This window comes from Mesocricetus auratus, unplaced genomic scaffold (assembly GCF_017639785.1).
Source record: "Mesocricetus auratus isolate SY011 unplaced genomic scaffold, BCM_Maur_2.0 Super-Scaffold_100006, whole genome shotgun sequence".
Taxonomy (NCBI): domain Eukaryota; kingdom Metazoa; phylum Chordata; class Mammalia; order Rodentia; family Cricetidae; genus Mesocricetus; species Mesocricetus auratus.
The window spans coordinates 43,786,783-43,811,056 of NW_024429190.1; the positions used below are offsets into that span (position 1 = coordinate 43,786,783).

The window sequence follows — 24,274 nt, forward strand, 5'->3', positions numbered from 1 at the left end:
TTATCAAGGATTGTTTACACTCAGATTGTTCCCTGGAGGCCACTCTGCTCGGGGTCTCTAACTCTGCAAGTGTCACCCCACCTTCTTCCGCCTCTATCTACCCTCACTTCCACTAGCCCCCCCCCCAGCCGCCGCCCTGACTCCTTTCCACCCGGTCCTTCCTTTTCTGCATTTGCCTGTCCATGTGGAGAAAGGCCCGCGCTGCTGCCCTCCCTATATTTCAGCCTCTTAGATTATCCATAGCCAGCATTTACACACAGCAGGCACACAGAAAGTGGCCGACAGAACTAGGGCACACAGGTGTTGGTACACATTTCCCTGGGCAAGGCCGTGCACACAACAATGGATTTACTTCTCAGTACTTACTCGGCCACCTCTGCGTTCTCCTGTGGTCCTCAAGGATTTTGTGGATAATGAGGATGATGCTGAGCATAAAAACTAATAGCACTAAAATGTACCAAGTGATCTTCACGGAACAAGTGACAGCTGTAAAAATTTAAAAAAATAAAGGCACTATAAAATCAATAAAGGTGGCGGACATAGGCACTTGACAACTCCTGAAGCAACTCCTAAGGTTGTCCTTTGACCTCTACTCATGTGCCACAGGGTACATGTACACACAAATAAATATATACAAAATAAGAAAATTCAGCACAATGAGATAGAGCATCAGACAGGAGGCAAAGTGGTGGTATGTGCCTTCAATGGAAAAGCTGTTTGCTGCCTTAACTGCAACAGGGACACTTGCTCTCCTGAACACTTTTCCAATATATTAAATGAAGCTACTAAATGAGGAAATTGGCCCAGTGGCTCCCAGGGATCCATTTAATTCAAAATCCTGACGTTCAATTTTGCTTCCAGGTGATGCCAATATCAATTTTCTTATTGTACGTCCAGAGTGCTACAAAGTAGCCTTAGCATCAGAACTGTGTGCAATTCATCATCTTGGTCATGGGCCATGCAGCCCACAAATGTGCCCTCCAATTAACAAAGGTCAACAGGAGCAAGGGACATGGGGCGGCAATGGAAGTCAGAGAGAGACAGAGGACTGGGCTAAGCCAATGAGGGCCAGGGAGATGAGTGATCAGACCCTGCTTCTGCCAGTGTTACAGCTTATGTGGTCCCCAGAGATGCCTGTGACCGAACACTTGGTCCCCAGCTGACTGTACCATTTGAGGAGTTTACACCATATACATATCTATGTTTGCTATAAACATAATTTTAAAATATTAATTGCCTTTAGGCTGATTAAACTTTAGAAAAGCATTGTAAAGCGATGGGGAAGGTTTCCATCTTTTTGGAGTACCAAAATGCCTAGCAAACAGTTCTGTGGTAGCACCTGCCCCTTGACGGGGGCGAGGGGGAGAGAGGGTGATGACATTAATTTCTGTGTGATTCTTTTCTCTGGTTTTATGTTCATCTGATTCTGGGCCCCCATCTGGTCATGGTACTTGACATACAGAAGACACTCACTAAATGAATATGTCATAAAATGTTTTCTAATAATAGTTTTATGGGTGAGGTGGAGACAAGCAGCTTACCAGAGAACATTAACTAAATGCAAAGAATCTAATCATCCTTGAACAGAATGTAAATGTCTTTCCCCTCAGAATCAGCCAGTGGCCCTCCAAGAGCCTGATCTGCACAGCACCGCATCCGAAAACTCCTTAACCCCAAGCTGTGTCAGCTCTGAGAGGATGCATTAACCTGGCTCAAAGGCAACTTTAATAGTGTAGCATGCGTGGGTGTTCTCCTTTTAAAAGAACTCCCACCTCTGAGTACTGAGGTGTGTTGGCTTTCCATCAAGTGCAGACACCAGGCATACCGCAGTTATCCTAGGACAGAGGACCTTTCTAGTGTCCCTCAGATCACAGCCCACACGTACCGCCTCTGTCTCAGGCTGTGACTGAGTCCCATCAAAACACACTCTAAGGGGCTGCAGAGATGGTTCAGTGGTCAAGAGAACTGGAGACTCTTTCAGAGGACCTGGGTTCAATTCCCAGCACCCACATAGCAGCTCAAAACTGTCTGGAACTCCAGTTCCTGGTGATCCAACACCCTCACACAGATATACAGACAGGCAAAGAACCAATGTTCATGAAATAAATAAATATTTTAAAAAGACACACTTTGAGAGAAAAGCAAACGGGTAAAAAGATTAGTATTCTTCGGAGCGGTATTATTTCTGCAATGAAATTCTTCAGTCATTTGACTTCTGGTGGATTTCACAGTCCTTTCTTAATTTTAAGTGTGGATGCCCAACTTCTCCCCTTCCCTCTCATTTTCTTTCAAACTTACATTTCACATCCATTGCTAGGTGCAAGGACACGTGAGTACAGTTACTTGAGTTTCCCATAGTCCCGCAAGTGTGGTTTAGAGAGTTTTCCCTGCTTGGATCCTCTTCGACAGTTGTAGATTTTCCAGGGTGGGATTCAGGGGTACAGGTAGTGTTGTATTCCTCCATAGGGTCAACTAGAAGAGCGACCGTGTCGTTAAAACGCTGACAGGGTGAGTAAAAGTCATTTGCCTTCACTTCCATTGATCCCCTCGTGATAAGACCTAAAAAGAGATTAAGACCGGTTATTTTCAGAATGGCAGTGTCTAACAGTGAAATGCAATCCAAGCTAAGTCTGACTGGGCGTGATGGTGCATGCGGGTAATCCTGAGGATGCTGAGGTAGGGCTGCTACAGCTTTGAGGACAGTGAACATTACATCGTCAGTACCAGGCCTCACAGAGGTACACAGCAAGACCCTGTCTCAAAAAATAATTATAGCCAAACAAAGCCCTAAATCTCTTCTTTTGTGTAAAATAAAATAGAAAATTAAGCCATGGACATTACAAATAATTATCAAGGTTATTTTTTTAATCATAAAAACCATGGGGGTGAAATAGGATTGGAAACTTAAGAGAACACACAGATATTTCCCTGATGATTTGTGGAACAGATCAAAAATTTCAAAATGTTCACAATGTTTCTCCACTCCACATTGCCCAAGCTTTCTAGAAATATAACAAAGTACTATAAACTGAGTTAAATCTTCTCATACTTCCTTTTCTTTTCAGAATATTTTATGTGCATGGATGTTTTTACGTGTGTGTGTGTGTGTGTGTGTGTGTGTGTGTGTGTGTGTGTGATGTGCAGTGCACCTGGTGCCCATGGAAGCCAGAAGAAGGCATTGGATCCCCCTGGGTCTGGAGTTGCAATTGGTCTGAGCAGCCGTGTGGGTGCTGGGAACTGAACCTCGGTCCTCTGGAAGAGAAGCTGGTGCTCTTAACTGCTGAGCCGTCTTTCCAGCCCCTTCTCTATCTCAGAGTTCTAAAGGCTGGAAGTAAAATATGAAAGTGCAGGCAGGCTTGGGCCCTGCAGGACTGTGGAGAATGATCTACTTTTGTTCCTCTCTTCTGGTGGCTGCTGACAATCCCTGGCTTTCATTGGCTCACAGAGGCACAGCCTTGGTCTCCTCCTTCATCCTCACATGGTACTTTCTGTGTGTGTGCCTCTCTGTGTCCACAAATCTGCATGGCATGTGCACAGGTAAACTGATGCATGTGGTCATGAGTGCACGTGTGCATGCACATGTAGAGGGAGCACATGCAGTGCTCTTCCGTAGAACTTTGTTCTGATGAGACATTGTTTCTTATTGGGACATGGGGCTTGCTGATTGGCTAAACTGGCTGGTCATCAAACCCAGGGATCCTCCTCTCTCCACCTGCCCATTGCTGGGATTGCAGGGGTGTGTCACACACACAACTTTTCTCTCTGATTCTGGGATCTAACTCGGATCCTCATGCCTGGAAAGTACTTAAAGGATGAGTGCCAACTAACCCACGTGTCTCCTTTTCACAAGGACATCAGTCACACTAGATCAGGTTCCAGGCTGGTGATCTCATCTTAGCCTTATATCTATCACGATCTTATTCCACATAGCATCACATTCTTATGTGTTGATGGCTAATACTTCAATACATTAAAATTTGAGAGGACACAATTCAGTTATCCCAAAATTTTTACCAACCACACAAACAGGGGGAGCTTAATTCCCTCCCCATAGAGTCCTGAAGAGTTAGATTGGCTTCTAAGTTGTGGGGATGTAAACGAAATACATTATCATTTATATCAAAGGTTTAACTGAGACGCCATTAGCTTGTCTTTAAAGAACTTTGTAAAGACACCACCTGTCCCCAGGCAGCAGTTTGCTAAGATCAAAGCATGTGCTCAGTGTTGCATCCTGTTCTCGGTTTACCAGCTGCATTGCCTACGTTAGCCAGAAGCATAACAATGTGAGGCTGAGTTCTGGCCACTCAGAGTGAGGCACAGGACCCTTGGAGTTAGACACAAAAGTTCAGTGGGATACCTGCAGGGCATGCTTGCTTGCTTGTTTAGGGATGAAAGCATGCCACCCTGCAGAAGAAAACCTTTTTGTCTTCCTGAAATACTTTGGATTGTGTGGTCATTTTCTCAAGACCCCAGACCCAATTCTAACATAGTCAAATGAGGAAGAAATAACATTACATGACCAAGCAGGAAAAGGTGGCGCAAGTCCACTTTGTCCTCTGGAATGCAAAGACCAGAGTCTTGAGTCACTATGAAAAGGCTGATTTATGGCTGCCTTGCTGCAAGGAAGTCCTAGATGAATGCAAATGGACAGGCAATCTAAAAGAAACAATCAACAGGGTGAAAAGGCAGTCCGCAGAATGGGAGAAAATATCCACAGACTATAACTGAGAAAAGTTAATATCCAGGATATGTAAGGAATTCCTGTCAAGGAAGGAGGAACAATGAGAAAAACAGACAACCAGTTTTAAAACGGGCAGATGTCAGATAGAGTAGTAATACCTGATGTCTCAGCTACTCTGGAGGCTGAGGCAGGAGGACCATTGGATACAAGGAGTTCAAGTCCAGCTTATGTAGCATAAGAAAACCATGCGTCAAAACAAGCACACCTGTGCACAGAACTTGAACAGATATTTGTATCTGTTTAAAGATCTACATCCATAAAAGATATACAGATGGCCAATAGGTATATGGAAACATGTTCAACATCACTCATCACCATAGAAACACAAGTTAGCACCACAGTCAGATATGAGAAATAGTAAATAAGTTCCTCCAAAAGATAACAATGTAAACCCCATTCACTCCAGCGAGCTCACTTTCTGTCATGTATCCAAAAGAGCTGAAATTGGGATCATGAGGACATATTTGTATTCCCACAGCCACAATAACTCAAATAGGGAAATCACCTGAATGTCCCCTGAGACAAAAAGGAAAAGTGGAGTCTGGAGAGAAGGCTCAGCAGCTAACAGCACTGACTGCTCTTCCAGAGGACCCAGGTTCAATTCCCAGCACCCACATGGCAGCTCACCCCCTCTAGTCCCAGGGGAATCCAATGCCCTCTTCTGACCTTGGTGAGCACTGCATGCACATATGCACAGATAAAAGCAAAACTCTTACAACACAAAAATAAAAATATATATGTTTTAAAAAGAAAAAGATCTCCAGGCGTTGGTGGCACACACCTTTGATCCCAGCACTCAGGAAGCAGAGGCAGGCAGATCTCTGTGAGTTTGAGGCCAGCATGGTCTACAGAGAGAGTACCAGGACAACCTCCAAAGGTACAGAGAAACCCTGTCTCAAAAATCCAAAACAGAAGGAAAGAAAAAGAAAAACAAAAAAGATCTTCATTCTCCAGGTGACTGTGTGAAAAGAGACCTCAGCTGTCCCCAGTTGCCCTGGGTCCCCTGGGTTGTTGCATCTAGTCACCAACTGCAGCAGTATGAAACACCTCAAGTCTGAGAAATCCATCTGTACCCATTCCCAATATCTGATCCAGAGGGAACTTGAGGGAAGAAGGGAGAGATGGGGCAGGAGAGGGGAGAGAGAACAGAGATGAAGAATGGCAGAGAAAGAGGAAGGGAAAAGAAGAGAGAAAGGAAAAGGGGACTCCTGCATTTTAAGCCACTGTCCATGGGGTTATTTGTTACTCAGTCAGAGTGACTGTGACATACTTAAAAACCCTACTCACTTACGTCTGAGGCAGCAGAGCAGTGATGTCTACCAGCCACCTGCTTTTAAAATGTTTCCTATTCTTCCATCATTGTAGAGGTATTGCCCCAACTTGTTTTCTGTAGATTCTGGGCACAATCTTAGGATGATTATAAGATTACAGAAATACAAATTTTGCCCAAAGCTGAGGCCAGGAAATTTTGTTACTATTCTTAAAGAACGGAAAAAAGTTCAGTAACTACTGACACAGGAGCACTTCTGCTGAATTGGAGATGATGATGATGGTGGTGGCGGTGGTCCAATATTGAGGTTTGAAGACACCAGCATATTTTACAATTGTGAATAAATTGTTTGTTTCTAGTGATCAGTGTGATTCAGTTCAATTAACTGTATCATATATTTATATATATGTTCTTTTTGTTTTCTGTTGCTGTGATTAAACTCCATGACCTAAAGCAACTTGGTGATGTGGGATGTCCTTCTGTATATGTGTTTCTCTTATTGGTCAATGAATAAAACACTGGCCAATAGAGGCAGGAAGATAGGCGGAACTAGGAGACGAGGAGAATTCTGGGAGAGGTAGGCAGGGAGAAGCACAAAAAAGAAGAGATGCCATGTAGACCACAAAGGAATAACAGGTCTTGGCATTCTCCAGTAAGTCAAGACCATGTGGAAATACATAGATTAATAGAAATGGGTTAACAATTAACACAGAGCCAGCTGGAGATATGGCTGAGCCATTAAAGGCTAGGCTCACAGCCAAAAATAGTTAACACAGAGCTAGCCAGTAAGAAGCCCTAGCCATTGACCAACAGTTTTATAATTAATATAGCGTCTGTGTGCTTATTTGGGGCTGAAAGGGCAGTGGGACCTGGCAGGACAAGAAAAACTCCAGTTATACTTGGGTTGACTTAACTTACAGATTACAGTCTGTCACCAAGGGAAGCCAAGGCTGGAGCTCAAAGCCAGGACCTGGAGCCAAACGCTGAAGCAGAGACCATGGAGGAATATTGCTTACTGGCTGGATACCCATGGCTTGCTCAGTTACCCAAGTAGGGGTTGTACCGCCCACAGTGGTACACAGACATGGCCACAGGCCAACCTGACCTGGGTCATTGTTTAGTTGAGTTCCCTGTTCACACATGACTAGGTTTATATAAATTTGGTAGTGGAAGCTATGTTGACCTGCAATGCTCCATTAGGCACTGCAGAGAGTATACAGCTATTCCTTTTGTTTGCTCCTTCATTCATTCAACAAATATTCACTGAGTATCTCTCATGATTTACTCGGGCACGATGCAGAAAGGAGAAATGGATAGTAAACGTAGACATGGCCCTCAAGAAGGCCCCTGAAGAGCCAGACAGAACGATAGCTCATCCTCAGTGGATGGACACTTAGGTACTCACTTAGAATTGCTTTTTAAACAATCACTACCTTCGAAAAGAACACCCAGGTAACCCTCTTAGTTAACAAGTGCGTGTGAATTACACTGGCGCTCTGACGGATTTTATGAGCAAGTATTTTGTCTTCAACAAATAAAACTAAAATTGATCAACATCACAAAGCCCTGTGAAATCTCTCATCAAAAGCTGCATCACTGAGTGTTGCAGTGACACTAGGCATTAAAACGAATGCTTGCAGGGTGTGGGGGGAGGGGGAGGCACAGTATATCCAAGCATGCCCACGGTTGTGAAAGTCAACAGACAACCTTGGATGTCGTTCCTCGGGTGTCTTTTGCCTTCTGTCTGAGTGTTTCAATGACCTAGAACTTCACCAAGCACACTTGGCTGTCTGGCCAGTGAGCTTCCAGAGGTCTGCCTGTCTCTGCCTCCTTCCTCGGCAACTCTGGAATTAGAAGCAGGATCTCCAACATGCCTGCATTTTCTTTATTTTTCTTTAATATTTCTTTAATATTTATTATGCACCTCTGTGCACATATGTACACATAAGTGCAGTTCCTCAGAAGCCAGAAGGGTGTATCAGATTCCCCCAGAGCCAGAGTTACAGGTAGTTGCAAGATGTTCCATGTGGATGTTGGTCCTCCGAAAGGCCTCAACTCCTGAGCCTCTCTCCAGCCTCTGAGCCCACTTTTGTTGTTGATTTGTTTTGTTTTTTTCTTTTTCGGGCTTTGGAGACAGGGTTTTTCTGTGTATCCCTGGCTGTCCTAGAACTCACTGCATAGACCAGGCTAGCCTCAAACTTGTGGAGATCCACCTGCGTCTGCCTCTGCCTCCAGAGTGCTGGGGTTAAAGGTGTGTGCCACCACCTCCCAGCCTCATGCCCACTCTTTCTGTGGGTTCTGGTGTTCAAACTCAGATCTTTGCATGGTATGGCGAGAAGTGCTTTACCAACTGAGCTAGCCCTCCAGCCCTGGGATGCTCTTTTTCAGAATGACTTAATTTAGGCTTGGCAAATGTTACTCTATTCTTTTGTGTTTACCTTTCAATGTTTGCTCCTGAGAAATGAGATCCACGTCTCCTTTGGATTCACAAACCAAACACAAGGAACACATCGGAAATCCACTTGTGATGCCTTGGCAAATCTCACTGAAGCTTTGGAAACTGGAATAATTTGGAAAGAGTCCCATAACGGTCTGTGTTTCCTCTGCCGATTGCAGAAAAGCCACAGAAGAGAAATTGAAGAAGGGAAGATATGTGAGGTTGGGTAGTAAACACACTTCCCGGCAGGCAAGCTCTTGCGTTCTTTCTGCAAAGAAAAAGCAAAACAGAACCAAAAAAGCTTTGTTTAGTTGTGAATTTTGAGGCTTTGACATTTAAATAAACACAAAGTAAGTTTTTCTTTGTTCAGGCATATGATGACCTGTCTGTGATGATGTTTTGTTCTTACATGAATTAATATCTACTCCATTGAAGCATTTTGTTTTTCAGCTTGTTGATTTAGAGAACAAATATCCATGTAGGGAAGTGACAGGAAACACTAACAGTTTAGCAATCCTCTGCTCTGCGAAATCTTTAAGTGTGTGTGTGTGTGTCTGTGTCTGTATGTCTGTGTGTGTCTATGTGTATCTGTGTCTGTGTGTCTGTGTGTGTGGTGTATGTCATGTATGTGTCTGTGGAGGCCAGAATAATGTATAGGAACCCCTGGAACAGTCAGCGCTGCCTGACATTGGCACTGGGAACTGAACTTTAACAGATAAATCTTAAGTTTTTCTGAATCTATCCATCTTAAAATAGTCATTTGCATGGGACTGAAGAAAGAATTGCAAAACCTGGACAGTGGTTCTGTGTTTGTTTCCTAAGTCATTAGAGCAAAGTACCACAACCCTGGCCATTGAAAACAAGAAAAACTCCTGGTCTGGAAGGCCAGAAGTTCAATGTTACTGTCAATAGTCAGAATCCTGAAATCTACAAGCTTTGAAGATTCTAGAAGAGCCTTCTTGAGTCTCTTCTACTTCTGGTAGTTGCCTGCATTCCTCGGCTTTTGACAGCTGCCTGCATGCCTTGGCTTATGGCTGGCCCACCATTGTCTTTGTAGTCACAGAAATTTCTCCTCTGTATCCCTGCTTTCTTCTCTCCTAACTCTGTCAACGTTCCCTTTGACTCTGTGTGTCAGTCAGGGTTTTCTAGAAAAACAAAACTGATAGAATGTCACACACATACACACGCACACACACACACACACACACACACACACACACACACACACCCCGTTCTAATGCCAGTGAAGGAATAAACTTGCCGGTGAGAGTGACAGCAAGTTTCCTTCTTCCATTTATACATAATATGAACTGATATATATATATATGTGTATGTACATAGTCACATTTACAGAACTGATAGAATGATTATATATATATACATATGAACTGACAGAATCTATATATACATATATACATTTTGCATTTATTGTCTATTATTTGGCCCCCAAGAAAGTCTTTAGAGCAGCAGTTCCAACCTTCCTAATGCTATGACCCTTTAATACAATGCCTAATGTTGTAGTGACCCCCAACCATAAAAAATTACTTTTGTTGCTATTTCATAACTGTAAACATCTGTGTCTTCTGATAGTCCTACGTGACCACTGTTAAAGGGTCATTGGAGCCGCAGAGGGATCATGACCCGCAGGGTGAGAACTGTTGAGAATGTCTTATTCCCAGCCTTAAGTAAGCAGTTCTCTGTTGTGCGATTCTGTTAGGACACACTTCCTCACCACAGTGTGTTGTTTAAATGCAGGCCTTTTGGGCTGGAGAGGTGCTTCAGTTGTTAAGAGCTAAGTTAAAGAGCTAACTGTTCTTCCAAAGGACCCAGGTTCAATTCTCAGCATCCACATGGTGACTCACAACCATCTGTAATTCCAGTTCCAGGGACCCTGACTCCCTCTTTTGGCCTCGGGACACCAGACTTGCATTTGGTACACATACATACATGAAGGCAAAATATCCGTACACATAAAGTAAAAATTTCAAAATTTTAAATGTAACCCTGTGTTCCAGATTAAAAACTTTAAAATGTGGAGGGGCCAGGCACCCACATGGCAGCTCACAACTGTCTGCAGCTCCAGGGGATCTGACACCCTCACACAGACACACATGCAGGCAAGACACTAATGCAATGCATCCTTTGCCTGGGGTAGGGCTTATCTGTGGTGTAACTGAGAATGATCATTTAACAGTGATGATCAGGTAAGGAATAGGTAAGACATCTTTTACTATTTTTTATACTGAAATAACTGACATGGCCAATCCCACCTTCCTTCGTCTTCTTCACCTCTCTAAAATGTAGTTTAGGTTTCTAAGTAACAGAGAGCACAACAGAACAACTACTACACTTTTTAAAGCGATTGCTTCTAACTCAGCACCTTGCCGCAGACTTAAAGGAACCAGTGACTGATATTAAGGACATTTTCAATTAGTGAAGCTTATATTTTAATAGTAATGCCATATGCATTTTATTACTAGTGATTTTTAATATGATTTAATAAATTAGATGCTCACATCCTAGTCCTCTATATTTGAAACTCTTCCCTCATAATTCACATGTAATTTCCAACTGTGAAGAAATTTTGAAACTGAGTTGTTAACAAAGATTTTTCTTGGAGGAGACAAATTGCATTCACATCAAGTTTATCTTGTGTAATATACTTATAATAAAAACTGTAATGAGTTTGTAACTGTGACATTATATTGCCTTCAGTAACAACGTCAAAGGAGGAAGACAGGAATGTACCCTCTGATGGAGGGCTCTCATTCATAGTTTTCTCAATATTACTAAAGCACATGAAAAACATATTTCCTGCCTCCTTTCCATCTTGCTCACTGGTACTTTGATCTTGTGAGATTTTCAGCCTCTTGAATTTATATTGCTATGACATGACCTGGAAAGGAGAGTGAGGAATTTTTGCTGTCAATATTGCAGCCCTCTTATTCAATAAGCAGTCAGCAGGGCTCCCTAGGGTCGATGATATGCCTTTTATATTTGGACTTCATGAGATTTTTAAACCTCAGTTTTAAATACTTCTATTGGAAAAGGAATACATAAAGGACACAGACTTTCTCGATAAAATTTTACCAAATAAGTCATTCTCCCCGAACACTTTTGTCTCCAGCTGGGCCATATTCTCATTTCCACAAACAAGGGTTTATGAACTTAACTACCTCCATTAATTTTCCTGGAGTCGGATGTCTGCCCACTCTGAGAGACACAAATGCATCCCAGAATTACTTCAGTACCCTGTCGACACCTTCTTTGAGAAAGTATGCAGAATACTAAATAGAGTTAGGAAAACGCATGACAGAAAGGACAAAGGTCCAGGCCAATTATTTCCTCCTTTTCAAAGACAAGCCAACCAGAACACTGAAGAATTGCATTTTCCTCCCTTAACTTTTACTCTAAGAACACACCACAAGCATGCTTGTACAAGATGTTTCATGAAAGACGCTTTCATTAAAGACCGGAAATAACACCAAGCAGTGGTGCCACAAGCAGTGGTGCTTCACTCCTTTAATCCCAGCACTCGGGAGGCAGAGTCAGGGGGATCGCTGAGTTCTAGGCCAGCCTGGTCTACAGAGTGAGTTCCAGGACAACCAGGGCTACACAAAGAAACCCCGTCTCTAAAAAGAAAAAAAAGAATGAAAATAAATAAATATTAGTATCACTATCCTCAAATGAAGATACAGGCTGTTGCTAACACCTTCAGGGCGTTCTCACTACTCCTTGTCCCATAGCATATTTGGAAGCATTACACTATGTACTCTTCTGTGGTTTGATTTTTTTTCTTAGTATGTTTTAGTCATGTCAGTTTTACATAGCCGTAGTTCATTTATTGTCTCTTATGAATGAACATATTACATAATTCATCCATCTTTTTGACAGTGAACATTTGGGTTGTTTCCATTTTCGGCTGTTCGAAATAATGCTGCCATGAAGTGTAACTTTCATATGTTACCGATAGGAATGCAAATTAGCGCAACTACACTGGGGAACAGATTTTCATTTTCTTATAAGTTAAATATATACTTAACATGTGGACCCCAAGTTTCACTCCTAGGAAGTTACGCACACAAATAAAAACATAGCCACACGGTAGGATGCTTCTACTTCACCTGCACATGAGTCTTATGGTAGCTACTAAATGCTGTAAGAGCCAAGAACGGAAAACAATCCACATTTCCAGCAAATAGTGAGTCTAAAAAGAACCCCTGACGTATGATGGAATGTCACTCAGTGACAAAGGGAAGAAACTACCAGGAACAACGTGGATGAATCACAATGGTGTTTTGCCAAATTTGAATAAGCCACACAAGCAACTGTGCACCCCATGATTCCACTTACATGAGATTTAGAAAAATGCACCACAGTGGTCATGGAGGGGCTCTTATGGGATGGACCAAGACAGGATGTTTTGGCCAGATGGAAAGTTACGTGTTAATCATGGTTGCAATGTGATAGTTCAACCTGTCACATTATATCTTATAAATGTGTTCTCTTGTCCTTAGCTGTGTTGATTGCCAACTGTTTAGATTTTTTTTTAGTTTGATGCAACTTGACTTGTCTATCTTAAAATATTTGTTCCCTGTGCTTTCCAGGACATTTCTAAAAGTCATAGCAGGGACCAATCAAATTAAGAAATCTTTTCTAACAGTTCGACAGTCTTGGGTGTTACAACATTTTTTGTTGTTCTTTTTTTACAATGTTTTTAATCTGTTTTGAGTTTGTTACATATGTGATGTGAGATACAGGTTCAAGTGTATTCTTCAAAGTGTATTCTTCTATTATTCATATTTTTGATGGCTTCTCTTATCTACTGAAACAACTAAGTATTTATCTTATGCTATATTTCATAATCCTAATATTGTCATTCTTTAAGATCTGACTTTACTGTCTGTTGTTTCTGTTGATTCTTGTTTGTTGAGTCTGCATGTACTTTATGATTTTTTTTGGTGAATAGCTCATTCTCTTTGGTATTTTATTTGGGAATTATATGAGGACTGGTTTGAAGAATTTGTTTTCCACCACAGATATAAGTATTTGCCTCTGCTGGAATGGTGCCATTGATCCAAAAGGCCTTCAACTCACTTCTTGTATTGGACTTTTTATACCTCACACATAATGGACCTGGATATCCATATTATGGCCAGCTGTGTATAGACTCTTAATAAAGTGTTTTCCTTACTTCATCCAAAGCAGGTTGAGCATTATTTCTGTAATACCTTAGTTATTTTTCAGTTAACAAATTGTTGGTAACCTTTGTAAGAAACATGGATAAATATCAGAGTATATGTATTCTACCTGTAGCTTAATAATACCTAATGAAAGCCCAGTAAACAATATTTTTGCTACTAGAAACATTACTGATATCACTTCAGGAACAATATTTAGCACCATCATATAAAATTAAATAAACCCAATACAATGTACCTTCTGTATCCCCTTAAAACTTGTATGCTGAACTCTAGTCCCAATATGATAATATTTAGACGTGGGGTCTGTGTGGGTAATTAATTCATGAAAGCAGAATTCTGAAGTGTAGGATTTGCGTCCTACAAAAAGAGACCAGAGAGATAACTTGCCCCCTTTCTGTCTCCTAAAAATGTGGGAGAAATAGGCAGTCTATAACTCAAAAGAGAACACTAACTAGAAGCCAGACACATGGGCATCCTGATTGCATGAAGAGGAAAAGCTTGTGCAAAGTAGAATGAACACAATCTACAGAACAGGAGAAAATTGTCATCAACTATAAAGCTGACATGAGTATAAACATATAGAATCTATAAAGAGCTACACACACACACACACACACACACACACACACACACACAAATCCAGTCAGTAAACAGATAAATGTATTGGATAGAGAGCTCCAAAAAGAAGAGTATCAAATGATCAACAAATGCGTGTGTTCTACATCCTCAGCCGTCATGAAATACAGACTAAGCTGTGTGAAGATTCTACATCAGCACAGTCAGAATGGCTTACCCACCACCAAGAAAACGAATGGTGACAAATACTGGGGAGGATGTCGTGACAGAGGAATCCTTATGCACAGCTCGTGAGAGTATAAACTGGTGCAGCCACTTGGGAAATTTGTATGGCAGTTTCTCAAGAAACTAAAAATAGAGCTTGGGAGATGACTCGGTAGGTGAAAGTATTTGCAAAACAAGACTGACAACTTCACTCCAAATTCCTTGAACCCATGTAAAAGCCAGGCATGGTGGTGCTTGTCTGGAATCCCAGCATTCCTGACAAGATAGGAGATCAAGCCAGAATTCCCCTTCTGCTCATGGGCCAGCTAATCTGGAAGAAGCTGTGCATCATCTGTAAGCATTTTGACAGATTGAGATGGAAAGGAATGGATTATGGCACTCGGGAGCCAAAGAATACTGAGTGTTACAGTTTGGATAGAAAGGTATTCTGGCGCTCAGGAGCCAAGGAATACCACAGGTCACAGTAAACGTAGCAGCTCACAGCCTTACTTCAGGGAAAGGCTTCCCTAGTTTATCAGCTCTGCTGCAGCAGGGGAGGGTTTCCCAGCTAGGGATATTTCCCCAAGTAGCAGTTTTGCTCCAACAGGAGAGGGTTTCCCCAGGGGAAGTTGTTACAGTTCAGCTCTGCTCCCAGGAGAGTCTCTGCTCTGCCAAAAATGTTACAGTCCTGCTCTGCTCTGTTCTACCCAGGGTCGTCTCTGCTCTGGCAAAAGGTCTCACGCAAACCTCATTCAAGAGATTTATTGGGAGAAAAGAATCCAGGAGAGTGGCTGCCTCTGCTAGATTGGCAGAGAAAAGCAGGATAGCATGAACAGCTACAAGTTGAACAGACACAGGGTTTATATAGGGCTTCTTAGGGGGCAGAGTATTCCAGGGTGGTGATTGGTCAGATTTCAATCCCTGAGTTTAGGATGGCTAGATCTCCTGTTCAGGGATTGGTTAGTTTTCTGCACAGGGTTAGGATCAGATTTGGCTCTAAAGTGTATTTCTGTCACTGGTCCTTTTTAGCCTTTTGGCTCTAGTTTTAGTGCCAGGGTGTATTTCTTTCACTGGCTCTGATTGCAGGAACAAAGTGTTTCTTTGGCACTGGTTTCAGGGTCAGGGTCCATTTCTTTGGTTCTGGTTGCAGGGCCAAAGTGTGTTTTCTTTGGCTCTGCTCAAGGTGTGTTTCTTTGGCTGGACCCTTTTCCCTACATCGTCAAAACAAGACAGACTGTTTCACACAAGGTAGGAGGTGAGGGCTGACTCTCAAAGTTGTCCTCTGACCTCCACATGGGCATCATGGTACACACATGTCCCACTACTACCATCACCACCAACACACAAACACACACACAGTCAAAAGACTGCACTATATGACCCAGCTCTACCAGTTCTGGAATTATATCTGAAGGAATGAACAACATACCACAAAGATATCTGTGCATCCATATTTACTGATGCACTAATCATAATAACCAGTCTAGATATCCCCCATCAGAAAAATGGTAAAGCAAACCTGATAAACACACACACACACACACACACACACACACACACACACACACCAGAGGTCTCTTTATCTGTAAAGAAGAATGCACTTATGTCATTCCCAAGGAAACGGATGGAATTAGAAATCATGTTAACCAAACACACACACACAGACACACACACACACACACACACACACACACACACACACACCAATGCCTTGGGCAGATGTGAGAGCTGACCCTGTGGTCATAAGAGTGGGAGAGCCATCCCCGATTCCCACCAGCAGCCACACTTGGGAGAGCATGTGCTGCAGTCTGCCAGGGCAGCACAACAGATCCACCTCTGTTAGTGGAGGTGTGGGTGAGCCACTCTCGAAATGGTGAACATGGGACAGCTGCCCTCAGGTCCCACCTGGCAAACCAATCCTACAGCTGCCCAGGGTTATGACTTGGCCTGCCCCAACATTCACTCCATCTATGGTCTGCTGGAGCATGTGAATGGACCTGACCCAAAGCTGTAGGATCTTCACAACACAGGTCACCAGTGGGATGTCCAGAAAGAGTCCTAGGGGGCCCCAGCATCGAATGTGTAGTGGAAAACAGGGGCCTCGAACCAGACCAATGACTCTTTGCAATGAACACTTGCAAGTACAGATGTATGGACCAAGGAGTATATGGTGTGACTTGTTGAGTCTCACTGCAGCTTCCACGATGAGACTTTTAATTCCTTCCCCGCCCCCTTTTTTTCTTAAAAATTTTTCTCCTTTTATTTTCTTCAGTTTTTTTCTCTTGAATTCTGTTTTATTGGGGGGGCTGGGTATGCAGGGGTGAAGGGCAGATTCAAAGGGATGGGGAATGAGTGGGATCAAGATACATGATGTGGAAAACACATAGAATAAATAAATTTTGTTAATTTAAAAAAGAAATCATGTTAAGCAAATTAACACACTCTCTGTAGGACAAATACCCACTTTCCATCATAGAGACTCTCGAGTCTAATATGCATCTGTACGGAACAAAGGGAGCTGTGGTGGGCAGGCCGGAGTCTACAGGGTGGCCGAGGGGAAGAAGTGGCATTGAGAGGGAAGGACAAGAATGGGGTGGGAAGAGACGTGAGCAAAGTACAGTGATTGTGGGTACGAGTAAAAATGATTTTAAAAGAACATGCCATGATTTTCAACAAAAATAGGTCTACCAAGAAAGCACTTGCCACTCAGCCCCCAGGGCATGAGACAGATGGCTAGAAGCATCCAAGCAAGGGCTGCTGGTGTCACAACTTCATGGCTCAGCCAATAAAGCCAGGTTTCAGAAACGATGGACACAGTTGACTTCAGCACGTTTGTTAGCATATGTTGCTTAAAATGCATAGCAGCGTGTCTTCTGGTAGCGTCTCAAAACTACAATGATTCAGAAAATCCAGTAATATTGGAACAAAATTAATTTACCCATCCGATCTTTGTCCTTCTTTATGGAGACTTTCAGACTAGTGTGTCTTGAGAATAGTACTTCACCATGGCCGAGATGTGTGTGTGTGTGTCTGTCTGTCTGTCTGTGTGTATGTCTGTCTGTGTGTCTGTCTGTCTCTGTGTGTGTCTGTGTGTATATGTGTGTATATGTGTGTCTGTCTGTCTGTCTGTCTGTGTGTGTGTGTGTGTGTGTCTGTATGTCTGTGTGTCTGTCTGTGTGTGTGTGTGTGTGTCTGTGTGTCTGGGTGTGTGTGTGTCTGTCTGTGTGACTGTGTGCATGTCTGTGTCTGTGTGTCTGTCTGAGTGTGTGCACTTATGTTTAAGGAAAATAAAACCTAGTGCCGAGCAGTGGTGGTGCACGCCTTTAATCCCAGCACTCGGGAGGCAGAGGCAGGCGGATCTCTGTGAGTTCGAGGCCAGGCTGTACCGACAGCCTCCAAAACAATACAGAGAAACCCTGTCTCGAAAAACCAAAAAAAAAAAAAGAAAGAAAAGAAAACCTAGAGCTTCATACATGCCAAACACATGTTTTACCACTAAACTATATTCCCAGTCATGGAGTTGAAATATTGAATCAGCTAAAAATGAGCTATATGTAAAAATATTTAACCTGACACCTGGTATATGTAAATGAACATATTTGTTAAAATGCTCACGAATTTTGAGGCAAAGGTCTAGAGAGATGACTCAGTCATTAAAGTACCTTCCATACAAACATGAGGACCTGACTTTGGGTACACACACTCAGAAAAACCAGGCACAGTGCTACACATCTGTAGCCCTAGGATTGGTGGTTGGAAACAGTATCCCTAGAGGTTACTAGAAAACCAGTCAAGTCAATTCATAAGCTCAGGTTCAGTGACAGGCCCTGTCTGAAATAGTTGAGAGGATGTCTGGCATTGACCTCTTGCTTCCACAGACGCTACACACACACACACACACACACACACACACACACACACACACACAATTTATATATGAGCCAGATGCAATAGTGAACACCGGTAGTCCAAACTCTTGGGAGGCTGAAGGGGGAGAATCATTTGGGTCTAAGATTTGAGAGTATCCTCAGCACCACGAGGAAACCTTTGTCAGCTCAAAATTTAAGTAGGCACATGTCCTAAACCTTACTGGGCATAACTTATTCAATTTTTATGAAAGAGTCAATAGAAAGAAAATTATGTGCCCAGTTTGAGAGCAAGGATGGCATTTCATTTATTATGGCCCCCTCAATACACTGCCTTTAATAATAGAGACATAAATATAGTAAGGCGTGCTATGGACCTAAGGGTTTGTCCTATAACTCACAAGTAAAGGTCCTTCATTCTTGGTTTTCCTCAGTTTCACTGTTCATTATATTACCATTTCCACCAGAAAGTGGAACACGGAGGAGAAATGAAAGCTAATGAACGTTCCATGTGAGTTTGACTGCCGAAGCAACATCAAAACAGCTGGCTGCAATTAGGCGAGCAGCATTCTCATGCACACTGTCCCTGCCCTGCTTCTGCAAATCTCGGTATGCCCCGCTGTGTCGGCTCTTATAAAGTTTCGAGATACTGATAGGAGAACATTTTATTTGAAAATCAATAAGAATCATGATGTGGTTTTGAAAGTGCTTCTGCAGGTGCGAAGAATAGTGGGGGATTATTTGAACTCTGCCAAGTTATTATTTTTCTTGGAAACTGGAAACAGAAGACACCTCTTCCCAGCATAGGCATGGAAACAACGTTAATGTTCCCATAACACCCTTTTACAGCCTGTTTTACTCTTTATGGGGTTGTACTTAATTGCTTGACAACTGGTTCTTTTGTGACTGAAGACTCCTTAAGAGTCCGCCTTTCCTTTAGGTAACCTTGCCTTCCCAGCACAGAAGACACTGTGGATAAGTGAAAGAATCAATTAAAGATCATTGGGGTCGACCTAAGGGTTAACCAAGTGTCCATTTCAAATTTTATATGTATGTGTGTTTGTGTACCATGAGCATGCTTGGTGGCTCTGGAGTCCAGAAGACGGTGTAGGATCCCCCTGGGACTGTTGTGAGCCACTATGTGGGTGCTGAGAATAGAATCCAGGTACTCAAGCTTTTAAGCATTGAGCCATTTCTTCAGCTCCCTCCCCCAGACTCCCTCTTAAATGTTACACCCATCAGAAGCAGGTCTGTGATGATGTAGTTGGGAGCAACCTGGGATCAAATATACTCATCCTAACTGCATCTCCATCCTCCACATGGGCTTTAAGTGGATCAAACTGTTCTTCAACTGCTTCGCACTGGCTGCCTTTTAAACTAACTGGGGGTTCCAGAACAATGCTGGAAAATAGGTTATCTTGCCAATGCAGGGAGCGTTAAGAGGCAAGCAATATTTAAGAAACTCTCCTTTCTTAAAATTAGACCAAATAACCAGCAATGTGTCATTCAATCATTGAAGATTTCTACTAAGGATTATTCCAATACTTGCATGCATTCTTGACGACATATGATTAGATATGGTGCCGAATTTTCAACTTGAGGTTTTAGAGAGTTTATTGTTTTGAAATCAAATATATTAAATGTTATGTATACAGTGTTCCACCCTGAGATTCCTTCTGAGCTCATGTGACATGGTAAAGGCAGGGTATCAGTGATCAGTTCATAAGTTAAGCCATTTTACAACATTGATTCTAGAAATTAAAGTGAGTAGAGCAATACAATATGTAGAAAAGACACAAGTAAGGCTGGAGAGATGGCTCAGTCATTGAAGGCTGGACTCACAACCAAAAATATAAGAAAAGACACAGGTACCTACCAGGCTAAGACTAGCCTTGAGAATCTCAAGATTTGTTTTTATTCTTTGAGAATAATCTCACTTCATCATCTAAATAATTGTACCAAATTCTTTATGATATGCACTGACTGACCACTCAATTCATTTCATAAAATAACTCAGGTTGGTATTAAAAACTAACACCAATGATCGGGAGTGGTGGTGCATGCCTTTAAAACCAGCACTTGGAAGCTAGAAACAGAAGGATCTCTGTGAGTACAAAGTCAACCTTGTCTACACAGTGAGTTCCAGGACAGTCAAGACTACGTAGAAAGATACTATTCCAAACAAAACAAAATTAAGGAACAAAATAATTACGTTCATATCTCCTTAGTTTAATCAATATAAAGCAGCTGTTTAGATTATAGCAATAAGCCTGATAACCCATTGACCATTATAAAGCATATTACACTTTGGCACGGAAGAAGCAGTTTACCCAGGGATCAACATTTTGTTTGTGGTAGATTTGAGCAAAATTCCTTTCAGCAGGAAGGACATCAGAAGACAATGGTTTACAAACATTTTTGTTTTTACTGATCTGCAGTAAGGATCCTTAGAAACAAAGTATCCAAATAATTCCATCATCCTAAGGAATCTGGAGAACCATGCTGTTCTCAGACCAGGAAACAGAAGTACTTTTTGCCAGTTTGGGAAGGCAGACAAGGAAATGGCAGGTGTCAACATAAAAAACAGACACTTGGCTAACAGGCCCAGGAAGTTCAACTGACGTGAATTTTACAAAAAGTCTTCCTTCTGTTTACAAATTTAAAGGTCCGCTAGTGGTCCCTCTGGCTGCTCTCTGAATGTCTTCCTCTGTACTGGACTTCAGGCATCACACTTTAGCAGGAACTAAACGTCAAAAGCACAATGCCTGTCTTCCTCCTCCCCACAACTGGTGACAAGCTCCTAGAGTTACCACCTGTCACCGAGCACTAACCAAATTAGCAGACCGTGTGTGCTGATTACCTGATTTTCATTAGACTCAAACTAATTTTTCAAAATAATAGGCATATAAACAGAGAAAAGGTCTGGCTTAGATAGCTTCTAAATGTATTTTTGTTCTCTGCCCAAAATATCTTAAAAATAGGTTTTCTTCATTCTATTTTCCTTAGGACACATTTTTCAGTCAGCAAAAATAAGCATCAAAAATATACACTATGCTTGCTTAATGTGAGTAATATAAAACGCCAAACTAAAAGAGAAAAATTTTAAATTCAATCATTTTTAAAATTGTGGCTACAGTGCTTATTTAGCAAAAATATTTTTATCTGGCTACTTAGCATCATTTAATATGCAACATTAAATAATCATTGCAGTATGTCATCAAATATAATTAGCAAAAGTATTTTTATCTGAATACTTAGCTTTGCATATATGCAATAATAAATATTCATTGCAGCAAGCTATCAAATATAAGTTTTCCTTTAGTTTTAATAAATTTATATGATTTCTATTTAGTAATAGAATGGTGTTTTCTATTTTCTTTTTCTTCTTATTAAATGTTAAAGAGCACAATTATCACTTAAACATCCACAGTAACATATTTTCCAATATTTTAATGATAAACAGTTTAAATTCCTTGTCATTTGCTCCTCTCCCCTGAAGTTTCAACAATCATGTAACAGTTCTTTAAAGGGCTCTCAGAGTGGTGTTTTGCCTGGTTCTAGATGCTCACAAATGCACAAGTAAGTGCTTGTATTTGTACCAATCTGGTTTTTATTGTATACCGAAAACACTGAAATTACAATTATTTTTCAAAAATCACCAGTAAATTATTTGCATCAACTTGTGATCCAATGAATTCAATCACTTAAAAATAAATAGGTGTCATTTTCCTTAGTAAATAGTTCCAGAATGTAAAAACAGGCATACAGCTATTCCAAAGGAAAGAAACAGTTTCAAAGAATAACTCATGTAATGGTATTACCTTCAGTCCTGTGCCTGGAATCTAAATACAGATTTTAAATGTTTTTCATTTTCAGTTTGTAACCATAACTAAGTCCTAAGGCCCTGTGCTGGATAACGGTCAACTAAAATTGGGATCTCGTTTTACTTGAAGGTATTTTAGACACTGAATTTCATTCAGCTCACGCAGCATACACCCAAAAAGAAGTTGTCTGTCACCATTAGCTGACAATTTGCTCTAAAGAAAGGAGAGTTCCGTTGCGATCTTTTACTTACCTTTTGGTGTCTTGAAAAATTCTGGCAGGACTAAAATGAGTGTGACCACAATTGCCACAAGTAACTTAAGGAAAGCGGTTTCTGTCATGGCTACTCACATGACACAAATGTGTTTCCATCCAGTAGCTTGATATTATGTTGCTTCCTGATTCAAGTTTCATCTCTGTTCTGTTCTACTTCAAGTTCCTGAGATTCACCTCACACTCACTTCCGTTTGGGTCCGACTTAAAAAAAAAAAAAAGGTACCCGGAACTGAGTGAGACTTCTTCATTTTGAGTCACTTTGCCTAATAAAGTCACCCTCTAACAAGCACTTTTGAGCTGTCTGCTAAACAAGGAAGACATGTAAATGTTCTTAAGAAGCAGGGGGGGGTCTGGTTTCATCCAGATTTGAAGCTATTTTCCATGTTTACCGGTGTGTGAGAATAAATGTAAACCTACAACATAATAACAAAAACTAAAAGGACGAATGTCAGTGGTGTCCAGGGTTATGAACCCCATTCGCTAGTTTACTTATTAAATGATAGTTGATCTCATTGAATGCCAGACGCTGTGTTGCAGTCTTGTGTTTGGAAGACAGTAAACACCACAAGAGATGTGCATAAACTAAACGTTTATGAAAATTTGGGGGTTCTGCTTTACTCTCGTCTCTGCAAGGACTAGAATGTAACTTATTATGTCTATAAGCACTGTGTTTACTATTACACAATCCACATTTCTATTCTTCTTGCTGAAGAATAAACTCTTTTGTTAGGATAATCCTGGAGAAAGAAAATAGTTGTTTTAGAGTGTAAATGGAGGATGTGCAAGGGAATGCCTTTACTTAGACAATGCACTTAGTCAGCATTTCCATTGTTATCCGCCTGGCCCATTAAAATAAAAATAAAAATGTATCAAATACTTCTAACCATTGTATCCCTGCTTGGTCCATACAGCCCCATAGCCGTTCATTTCTGCTTAGTCTATGCCTTGTTCTCACTTGCCCACTCCTAAATTGTGCAGAACAACTGTTTAGTAAGGACTACAATACAAAAGGTCATGCTGTGAAAATGCTCTATGCACCAACTGACTTGTTTTCTGACTGGATACCATGGGTGACGTATACATGGGGATCCTTGCTTAGGGGATTTTAAGACCTGAGCCTTAGAAAGAGGAATAGAATTTGCAAGCGTATACTTTATTTTAAGAACAGCATCGAGACTCGTTATGTCAACACTAGCTGGTAGGAGTGACATTTCCAGTTAAGTACCAACTAGATCCCTCGATACTCTTTAAGTACACATAGTCTTCAGCAATAGAGTCTTACTGCCGAGTTGTGGAGGATAACCAATAGCATTAGCAATAGCCTGTAATGTTTGTGGGGTCTATGGGATCCCTTTGGCCAATAACTTGAAAAGATATAATTCACTCCAGGTGCTGGGGTTTTACCTGGTAGCATATGATGTCTAGTTGAGGTATTGGTCCCCTGCCCCATGATATGTTAACTCCATTTAAACTTCTCTTACATGCATACACATCTTAGGAAGTTTCTACAGTAGTATGTTTCCATATGTTTTTCAAAAGGTCTTTACATTTAGTTGTCCTTGCCACATTCCCTCCTCCCTGCCCTCCCAGCCCTGCCTCAATGCTCCTCCTCTCTAGCTTCCCCCCTTATCTCTATGGTACTATATTCCACTTTTCCTTCCTTGGAAATGTTAATGTCTATTCCTTCCCTTCATTTTGTAATAGTGCCTTGGTTCACTCAGTAATCCTAATATTCATATAAAAATATTGATTGAGCTGGGCGTTGGTGGTGCACACCTTTAATCCCAGCACTCGGGAGGCAGAGGCAGGCAGATCTCTGTGAGTTCGAGGTCAGCCTGGTGTACAGAGTGAGTTCCAGGACAGGCTCCAAAGCAATAC

At 41.6% G+C, this 24,274-nt stretch overlaps 1 protein-coding gene across 1 annotated transcript in view; it reads right to left on the reverse strand.

Moving 5' to 3' along the window:
- Nucleotides 1-22,559, reverse strand: part of Tmem156 (transmembrane protein 156) — a 35,835-nt gene extending 13,276 nt beyond the window's left edge. Inside the window, exons 1-4 of the mRNA XM_021229703.2 lie at nt 22,374-22,559; nt 8,450-8,716; nt 2,299-2,559; nt 367-486 (exon numbers count right to left, since the gene is read on the reverse strand). Of these exons, the coding sequence (XP_021085362.1) occupies nt 367-486; nt 2,299-2,559; nt 8,450-8,716; nt 22,374-22,461 (736 nt within the window). The 5' untranslated portion in view covers nt 22,462-22,559. The remainder of the gene's footprint in view (nt 1-366; nt 487-2,298; nt 2,560-8,449; nt 8,717-22,373) is intronic.
- Between the last annotated feature and the right edge of the window lie 1,715 nt (nt 22,560-24,274).